Source organism: Sinocyclocheilus grahami, unplaced genomic scaffold (genome assembly GCF_001515645.1).
Source record: "Sinocyclocheilus grahami isolate Dianchi unplaced genomic scaffold, SAMN03320097.WGS_v1.1 scaffold725.1, whole genome shotgun sequence".
Classification (NCBI taxonomy): domain Eukaryota; kingdom Metazoa; phylum Chordata; class Actinopteri; order Cypriniformes; family Cyprinidae; genus Sinocyclocheilus; species Sinocyclocheilus grahami.
The window spans coordinates 103,434-113,642 of NW_015505904.1; the positions used below are offsets into that span (position 1 = coordinate 103,434).

The window sequence follows — 10,209 nt, forward strand, 5'->3', positions numbered from 1 at the left end:
TTTTTTTGTTTTAAGTTATGTATTTATTTATTTAAAAAGTATTTTTATTATTTATTTTTTATTCTTTTTTATTATTATTTATTATTTTAAAAAATATACATTTTTTAACATCGTCGCCTCACACTCCATCCCAGTAGGTGGCGGGATACGCGCCAAAAGCTGGTTTGCCAACCGCCATTAAACATCATAAGAAGAAGAAGAAGAAGAAGCGACTCAGTCAAAATGGCGGCGGGGCAACAGTGGGTGTTGGTAGAGATGGTGCAAGCTTTTTACGAGGTAACCACAACTTTCTTCTTTTGTTTTTTAATTGTTGGAGCTATCGACAGACTGTGATGTTTTTCGTCTGAGCAGCAGCGGCCCGTGTGAGAGTGTTTGGCGCAGTTTGACGCACTCTCCAGCGGAGCGGTCCTGTAGCTCCCGGAAGTGCAGACAGCGGAGACTCACTCAGCTAGCTAGTTATTTATTACCGCTTCTGTACAAGTGTGTTGATAATAAGAGTTAAAAACGGCAAGAGCCGGTGTTTCGTCTTGTGTCTGTCTCCAGGGGACTGTGAACGGCTTTAACGGCATTCTGGTGTAAAGTGTGTTTATTGCTGTCTGTACTTAATGCTGGAGCTCCGTTTGTTTTCTGTTTGTTTGTTAAAGTGAGCGATTAAACTGTGCCAAACCTGTATGATCTATGTTCATTACTGTGGAATCCCTATATACACTTGTGTGAGCGAGTAAAGATTTATATGAGAAATAAACCGTGTTGGGGAAAGTTACTTTTAAAAGTAATGCGTTACAATATCGCGTTACTCCATAAAAAGTAACTAATTACGGTACTTAGTTACTTTTTATGGAAAGTAATGCGTTACGTTACTTTTGCGTTACTTTTTAAATCTGGACAGGGCTTGCTTGTTTGTTTTTAAAATAAAAAAGTTATATTTTTGGCAAATATAAAAGCCTTTCACACCAAAAGTGAAGTGAATGAGCCTCAGGCTGAAGGGAAAGTAGATTTACATCCGTACAGTAGAATGCAGAAGAAGACATTTCAACACATTTCAGCAATAAACAAAGACACACAAATTATTAAAAGTAATAAAAAGTAATTTGTGCTTATTAGTACGCTTGAACTGGATCATCGAAGGTCAGAATCAAACAGAATGGGATTAAATACATAAAGGACATTTGTGTTTAAAACATTTAGTTATTGCAGGTTTGCGTCATATTCTGAGTTGCGTTATTTTTATTCATTTTGAGGAATACTGAATCTGTGTTGTGAGTGAGATGAATTAATGCATATTCATAATTCATATTAATTATAGAACTACAGTAACATCTGATTTCTCTCAACATGGAGACAGGAGAGCCGTCAGTCAATACATTGACAAATAAAAAAAAGTAACTTGCGTTACTCATTTGAAAAAGTGACTCCGATATTCTCTTGTAAATGAAAAAGTATGGCGTTACTTTACTAGTTACTTGAAGAAAGTATTCTGATTACGTAACTCGCGTTACTTGTAAAGCGTTACCCCCAACACTGGAAATAAAGCCACAATAAACTCATCTTTCAGTGTGTTTATAATCGCTGCAGTGCACAACTGCTAACACCATTAAAAGCGACTGATAAATAAAGACACTAATAAATAGCCAACTTCACTAATATTACTAATAAGTCGAATCTGGTCAACATGCGTCTTTAAGATGTCATATAAGGAGAGTTTAATGGTTAATTATGGTGTCCAGACTTCTGATAAACCTCTTAAAAAGAGCAGATGCACACGCATTATAAATGATAAATGTCTAAATGTCATTTTAATATCCAACGGAGAACATTGTAGAGATGTTGCTCATCTACATCTTCCAGTTAAAAACATATCAGACGTTCGCTTATTTAGCTGACGCCGTTTGTCTTATGGTCTTGCTGTGGTTTTCTCTTCTAGGCACCAGCATATCATCTGATTTTAGAAGGTATCCTCATTTTGTGGATTATCAGACTGCTGTTTTCCAAAACATATAAACTTCAGGAGAGATCAGACCTCACAGAAAAGGTGAGAGCTCCATAATGCACATCGCATATCACTCATTTATGATTTGGTTAATTTACGATGTTAATTGAAGGGTGTTTTCTGTGTTTCTGTGGCTGTTCGGCATTCAAGTAACCTTGCACACTGCCTTTCAAAAGCTTGGGGTTAATATCATTTTTTAAATGTTTTTGAAAGATGATCAAAAATACAGCAAAAACAGGAATATTGTGAAATATTATTACAGTTCAGAATAGCTGTTTTCTGTGGGAATATATTGTAAACTGTAATTTATTCCTATGATCAAAGCTGAATTTCCAGCATCATTACTCAGAAATCGTTGTAATGTGCTGATTTAATGCTCCAGAAACATTTCTGATTATTCATATTTTTGTGGAAACTGTGATGCTTTTTTGTTTTTTGTTAAATGATACTTTGATAAATAGAAAGTCATGTTTAATCAGCGAAAATCATGCGTCCTGAATAAAAGTATTTTTTAAAGTCTTACTGACCCCAAACGTTTGGATGGTAATATACACATTTACTGACGAATATTAAATACGGCATATATCATATTCTGCATATTTTATATCCATGTAAAGCAACACACTGTCACGATCTCTTTTTCAATTTCCATTAATTAGATATTAATGTGAATTATAAATGTTCTGTTTGTTAACTCTAGTTGTATACTCTAAAACTATTAATTTATATTATTAACTTCGTTGCAGTTAACCAAACTAAAATCTGCATAACATCAAAACAGCAAATTAATTTATAACTGACGATAATTTACAAATGCGTAAAATTAAATCCCGATATGATTCGGGAAATCATGGAACGGTAGTTATTCCGATAATCAGAAACTGATCCAGTAACCTCAAGACAGAAAATGAGAAATTTAACTTTGATTTTTGAATCTGTGACACTTTACAATAAGGTCCCATTAGTTATTATTAGTTAATGCATTAGCTAAAACTGACTTAACAATGAGCAATACATTTGTTACAGTATTTATTACTGTTCATTGCCAGTTAATATTAGATAAGATTGATTAAATGATATTAAAAGAAACACTTTTTGAATTTAGTAATGTATTAGTAAGCGTTGCAAGTTAACACTATCTTAGATTAATTCAGTGTTAGTTCATGTTGACTAATGTAGGTAACTAATGCTAACCGCAGAACCCCAGTAAAGTGTGCATGCTCTTCCTTCATGTCCTTCATCTCTGTGTGTCTTTCTCAGGAGAAAGAGGAGTTGATTGAGGAGTGGCAGCCCGAGCCGCTGGTTCCCCTCGTACCAAAAGACCATCCATCCCTCAATTATGATGTGGTCACGGGGTACGTCTTCAGCAGCCGGAGACATTTCTGAATTAACCTCTTATTTGAAGCACTGTTCAAATCAACTGCTCTGTCTGCGGCATGTGGAATAATAATGGCTGTGTGCTGTGGAAACGATGCTGACTGAAGGCCGTGTTTTTCTTTTACAGCCCTCCAAGCCACAGAATCATTGTGAATGGGAAAGAGTGCATTAACTTTGCCTCATTTAACTTCCTGGGTCTGCTGGACAGCGAGCGTGTAAAGGTTTGTAGCATTACGAGCGCTTTTCCATTCGTCACATTCACACACATCACAGCTGCTGCTGATTGTAGTGTGCAGTTTGCTCTTCAATGCTAAATACAGCTTGATGAATGAAGATGTCAGTGGTGGATTTGATTTGGAAGGCATCATTTAGTAAGATTTTTTTTAAGAATGTTTTTTTATATATATATATATATTCACCAAGGCTGCATTTATTTGATTAAAAACAGTAATTTTGTGAAATATTATTACAATTTAAAATAACTGTTTTCTATGTGAATAAATTGTCAAATGTAATTTATTTCTGTGATCAAAGCTGAATTTTTGCAATCTGTTCTTACAATTGAAATGTTTGTACTGTCCTTTTGATGAGTATAATGCATCATTGCTTAATTAAAGGGGTCATATGATGCGATTTCAATTTGTCCTTTCTCTTTGGAGTGTTACAAGCTCTTGGTGCATAAAGAAGATCTGTAAAGTTGCAAAGACTAAAGTCTCAAATCCAAAGAGATATTCTTTATAAAAGTTAAGAGTCAGCCACGCCTACCTAAAACGGCTCGTTCTAACACGCCCCCACATGTCTACCTCACTATGTGGGAATATTAGCATAATGCCGCCCAAATGTTCACGCAAAGAAAGAAGACGTAACTTTTATTCTCACTGTAGTATTGTTGTTGCCGCCATATCGTGAAGACGCTGTGCTTCGTTGTGAAAGCGAAACTACTTTGTTTGGTCTTCCAAAAGAGGACGATATCCGCTTCGTCATGCCTGGAGCTGATCCGTGCTGGTCTCTGAGGAAATACATCAGCTTCGCTGTGGATCGCCGGATCGGCTTTCACCGTGGACGAAGCGGAGTCCAGCCCGGGGTCATCACATATGGTTGCCGCAGGCATCACAGTATGGTGAGGGGCGTAACATTTCCGTCACACGCTTGAGGTATTCGGCCAATCACAACGCACTGGATAGCTGGCCAATCAGAGCACACCTCGCTTTTCAGAACGATGAGCTTTGTAAAAATCGACGCGTTTCAGAAAGGCGGGGCATAGAGGAGAAACAATAATGTACAGTATGTGGAAAATAATGTGTTTTTTGAACCTTAAACCGCATAAACACATTTCATTACACCAAATAATGTTCTTTTTAGCAGCATCATATGACCCCTTTAAAGCAATTTCTTTCTTTCCAAACAAACAAACAAACTTATGAATGGTAGTTAAATAAATAAATCTGTTGCTTTGTTTCAAAGTGTTCAGCTAATATAATGGCACACAGAAACGATTAGAATTGATTCTTTTCTGTTGAAGACAAAAACGTATGGTTTAACACTGTAAGGTACAAATTATTGACATTTTACAAGTTAAAGTCAAAATCGTCTCTGTTTTTGTTAAATACAGTTCTATAATCATAACCTTTCAACTTGTTCTGCTTCCAAAGCAGCTTAACTTTTTAGTTTTTGCCAGTAAGCATGACGCAAGCAACACCAAGGTTGTAGGTTCAGTTCCCAGGGAGTGTATAAACTGATTAAATGTATGTCTTTGCATGCAGACTAAGTTGCTTTGGATAAAAGTGCTTGCCAAATGCATAAATATAAACTCTGCACTGAATATCAGATATACCAGATGCCTTTAAGTCAACATAAATGATTTTCACTGTACTTTTCCATATTTTACTGTTGTAATATGACATTATAAACATTAAAAACCTGTGTTTTTATTAGAATAGCACACATTGAGTTGTGTACAATATGACGGATAACATGTATTGCACAAAAAGTAAATGGGGACAATTTTGATTCCAAGGTAATTTGAACAGGCTTGTTAAAGGTGAATAAATGATGGAATTCTGTTCCTGAAGTCTTTCCGTGCATTAACCCAAGCATTAATCCACTGAGCCTTACAGTGGCGTTCATTTGTATTTTCAGCTGAAGGCTTTGTCGTCGCTGAAGAAATACGGTGTGGGGACGTGTGGACCGAGAGGCTTCTATGGGACCTTCGGTCGGTAGATTGATCATCTCAGGTGTTTGTCTGTCTCGTGTTGCTGCGTCGGTTTACAGCATTGAAATGTTTCACAGATGTTCATCTGGAGTTAGAGGAGCGATTGGCGAAGTTCATGAGAACAGAGGAGGCCATTATCTACTCGTACGGCTTCGCCACCATCGCCAGCGCTATCCCAGCGTACTCCAAGAGAGGAGACATCGTCTTTGTGTAAGATCCTGCTGAACCCAGCAGCCTTTCCACAGAGATGATAAAGCGTCCTGATCTGTGTGTCTCTCTTGTTTTCTCAGCGACGAGGCGGCCTGTTTCTCCATTCAGAAAGGCCTGCAGGCTTCACGCAGCTTCGTCAAGTACTTCAAACACAACGATATGGAGGATCTGGAGCGCCTTCTGAAGGAGCAGGAGATCGAAGATCAGAAGGTGAGGAGGGATTTCAACAGCTCACACTGGTGGCATCAAGAGAAATACAATAAACACAACACGAAATCTTATTAATAACAGATTTACTGCTGCAACATAATGTGCATACAGACTTAAGGTAACACTTTATTTTACATTTACTAACTAATAACAGTAAACCCAAACCCTAATCCTAACCCTGGAGTAAGTACATTTGGTAACACTTTAGTTTATGGACCAATTCTCACTAGCATGCATATTACTAGCATATTGGCAGTTTATTAGTATTTATAAAGCACAAATTAATGCCTTATTTTGCATGACCATATTTGTGACCCTAGACCACAAAACCAGTCATAATGGTCAATTTCTCAAAATTGAGATTTATACATCAGCTGAAAGCTGAATAAATAAGCTCTCCATTAATGTATGATTTGTTAGGATAGGACAATATTTGGTCGAGATACAACTATTTGAAAATCTGGAATCTGAGGGTGCAAAAAAATAAAAAAATTGAGAAAATCGTCTTTAAAGTTGTCCAAATTAAGTTCTTAGCAATGCATATTACCAATCAAAAATTAAGTTTTGATATATTTACGGTAGGAAATTTGCAAAACATCTTCATGGAGCATGATCTTTACTCAATATCCTAATGATTTTTGGCATAAAAGAAAAATTGATAATTTTGACCCATACAATGTATTGTTGGCTATTGCTACAAATATACCCCAGCGACTTAACTCTGCTTTTGTGCTCCAGGCTCACATTCTAGATCCCTTAATCCGACCTCATACCTAAACCTAACAACTATACGTTACTAACTATTAATAAGCAGCAAATTAGGAGTTTATTGAGGGAAAAGTCCTAGTTAATAGTGAGGATTGGTCCCTAAACTAAAGTGACTGTATATTTTAATTATTATTACTCAGTACTTATTTGTGTACACTGCAGCAGCAGGGCAATAAAATAAAGCGTAGCCGATTTTAACAATTGGGTTTTAAAGTGACTTTATTGGTTATTATAGTATTTTTCTCTCCATGTATCCTTTTTGTGAACAGACATGTTTTTGAAATAGTGAAAATTTTTCCTTTTTGATGCGAGATTACAAAAACAAACTTGACTTTTAGTAAATCATGCGCAGCTGAATAAAGTGCAGTAAGATTTATTAAGCACATTTACATGATCTCTGTACCCTAGCAACCACTCAAAAGACCATAGCAACCGTCTAGCATTCACTCAGAGCCCATAACAGAAAAAGTGCATGGCTTGTTGAGTGCAGCAGCTGTTTGTTTGATGTGTTACTACACATGTATCCACACTTGTTCATTCATTGCTATTATTTGTGTGTGTGTTATAGAATCCACGCAAGGCGAGAGTAATCAGACGGTTCATCGTAGTTGAGGGACTCTACATCAACGCTGCAGATATTTGCCCACTACCTGAACTGGTAAGATACTTTTATTTTCCTGAATACACAGTTTATCTCATCTCACTCTGTAGTGTTTGCTAAGGAAAGCATTACTAATACTATACTGAAAAGAAAATGGTGTAGGATTTACTTTGAAACAAGTTTGTAAATTTGAGTAAATTTCACAAATAATTACAAAAGCAAGTAACACATTGAATTCATGAGATACTTCTGTCGTCATTTGCTCAACCTCATTGTTCCAAACCTGTTTTTCGTTCATCTTTGAAACACAAATTAAGATATTTTAAATGAAATCTAAAGATATTTCTGCCCCTCCATTGAAAGTCTATTCACCCAAAACTCTGATACTTCAAAACATTCACAGAGAGATGAAAAAATAAATCCATACGAATCAAGCACTTTAATCCAAGTCTTCTGAAGAGACACAATCGCTCAATAGATTTAATTTATGCTATTATTCACATATACAGAGGATTCTTTGTAAGTTTTATGGGATTTGTATGACCCAGTGTTAATGCTGACAGCAAATTTATATTTAGGTTTAGTCATGGTCTTTTGACTAAAATGCCATTTAGTTTTAGTCATATTTTAGTCATCTGAATTGTTTTAGTCGACTAAATATCATAAGATTTTAGTAGACTAAATCTACAGTAAATTTAGTCGACTAAAATCGAATGGGTTTAGTTACAGTGTAATGCATTTATTAAGCATTTCTCTAAAATTTCCAAACTCATTGGTTTTATCATGATAGACACCGATTTAACTGCTGTGACACACAACATGCCTTTATGTTCAAATTAAATAAAACCACTTCTCATAAAGAACAAGAACATGGTCTTCTTTTTAATGAAATACCAGTGGTTATACAGGCTAATTATGCATTCTTTATAACAACTTGTTTACCGTATTCTTCATTCTTTCAAGCAGACATATTTATTTCTATAAATAAATTTAGATTAATCTTTAAGACTACTAAAGTTTTTCAGTCAAGAGCAATGCGTGATTTTCTGTATTTCTGTTGTTGCTTGATTAACATCAATGACTCGGACAATAGCAACTAAATTAGGCTGCTGTCCCTTTAAAACCGAATGCACAGCTGCAATGGATGCAATGTACTGAGACACGTTCTCCCTGCTGTTTACGTTCACTTAAGACGTAATCAACCGTGTTTACGTGAATATTCGCCAAAACGGACAGTTCGACATCATTTTGTGTGCAATTCCCCGTTCATGCGATGCGAAAGAGTACTCGCGCGCTGTGAGAGGCGCTTTCTGTGCGTGTGCTTCAGTGTCAGAGTGAATTGAGTTCTCTCTTGCGTTGTCAGATTTATCCATATAACTGCTCTTACTCCCACATATTGACATTTTTTTTACGTTTTATGCGACGTGCAGCAAGTGTATGTTAGCTTATTTCCCGCCGGTTCATATGTACGCATAACCTCCGAACCACGCAGCAGATTCGTTCTGAATGAATCTCTTCCCAAATCGTCCCTCCCTAACATTTTCGTCTCGTTTTTATTCGTTGACGAAAATGTCAATAGATTTACGTCATAAAAAGTTAAGTAAAAAAAAAATAAAGAGAATTCAAAAAGAGTAAAAAAAAAAGAAAAGAGAATTCAAAAGAGTTCGTTATCATCTCGTTGTCGTCGGTGAAAAAAATGTCGTTGACGACAATTATGACAAATTATTCGTCAACGAAATTAACACTGGTATGATCAAACTAACCCTAATTATTAAACTTGGTGATTTTGTGCTACAGAGATGATTGATGCCTCAAATTGTGAGACAGATGTCATTACTTTTCTAAAGGATATGATTTCCATCTTTTGGAGAATAGAAACTTACATAGACCTGCATATCAGCCACCAAGAACACATTAAAAGCAGTCAGAACACTGTGTGGTTTTACTTTTAAAATACCACTGTTGATGCATTGCACTGGTTGCATTTTCCACATGCACTGATGTTTTAATGGCTGCATTTTGTTGTCCAGGTGAAGCTGAAGTACAAATATAAAGTCCGGATCTTTCTGGAGGAGAGCATGTCTTTTGGGGTGCTTGGGGAATACGGAAGAGGGGTCACAGAGCATTTTGGGGTCAATGTACGTATTATAAACTTCTCTACAGTTTCAGGAACTCGGCTGTAAATAATGATTCATTAAAGATGGCATGCCTGTCTTAATTTCAGATCGATGATATTGACCTGATCAGTGCCAACATGGAGAATGCGCTGGCGTCCATCGGAGGTTTCTGCTGTGGACGGTCGTTCGTTATTGATCATCAGGTATGACTACAAAATAACAAAAACCCATCTGCACCATCATGCATACTTTTTAAATTACAGTTTATTCAAGATATATTCAGCGTAATGTCTACTATAGCGTTCCATTCAGCTCAGAAATACTGAATTTCCAAGACTGGAAGAGAGCTAATGGCAGCTTCTGTCTTTATGCGTTATCTTCTTAGTGCAGGGCAGTGGAACGTCTTTACGGTCTGAAGTCGAAGATATCGCGTAGGAATATCCTACATCTGACTTTGAATCCTAGCTTTAGCTTAAAGTTTATTTACATCATCTGTGGCTTGCTGCTCATCTTCCCACAGACAGTCATTTTGACTCACTGAGTACATTGGTGAATGGGGTTCACAGCCAAAAAATAACCTGAAATATTCTTTTAAGCTGTATTTTGGATATTTGAAGTTGGGTTTGTCTTTGTATTCAGTAAATAAAGGATTTTATGAGGCAAATGTGACCCTGGAGCACAAAAGCAGTCTTAAGTCGCTGGGGTATATTTGTAGCAATAGCCA

At 36.4% G+C, this 10,209-nt stretch overlaps 1 protein-coding gene across 1 annotated transcript in view; it reads left to right on the forward strand.

Annotated features, from left to right (window-relative positions):
- The first annotated feature begins 205 nt into the window (after nucleotides 1–205).
- LOC107560407 (serine palmitoyltransferase 1-like) overlaps nucleotides 206–10,209 on the forward strand; it is a 17,081-nt gene continuing 7,077 nt past the window's right edge. The window contains exons 1-10 of the mRNA XM_016244580.1: nucleotides 206–276; nucleotides 1,925–2,032; nucleotides 3,251–3,345; nucleotides 3,495–3,588; nucleotides 5,507–5,579; nucleotides 5,657–5,789; nucleotides 5,870–5,999; nucleotides 7,336–7,425; nucleotides 9,399–9,506; nucleotides 9,593–9,688. Coding sequence (XP_016100066.1) covers nucleotides 223–276; nucleotides 1,925–2,032; nucleotides 3,251–3,345; nucleotides 3,495–3,588; nucleotides 5,507–5,579; nucleotides 5,657–5,789; nucleotides 5,870–5,999; nucleotides 7,336–7,425; nucleotides 9,399–9,506; nucleotides 9,593–9,688 — 981 coding nt within the window. The 5' untranslated portion in view covers nucleotides 206–222. The remainder of the gene's footprint in view (nucleotides 277–1,924; nucleotides 2,033–3,250; nucleotides 3,346–3,494; nucleotides 3,589–5,506; nucleotides 5,580–5,656; nucleotides 5,790–5,869; nucleotides 6,000–7,335; nucleotides 7,426–9,398; nucleotides 9,507–9,592; nucleotides 9,689–10,209) is intronic.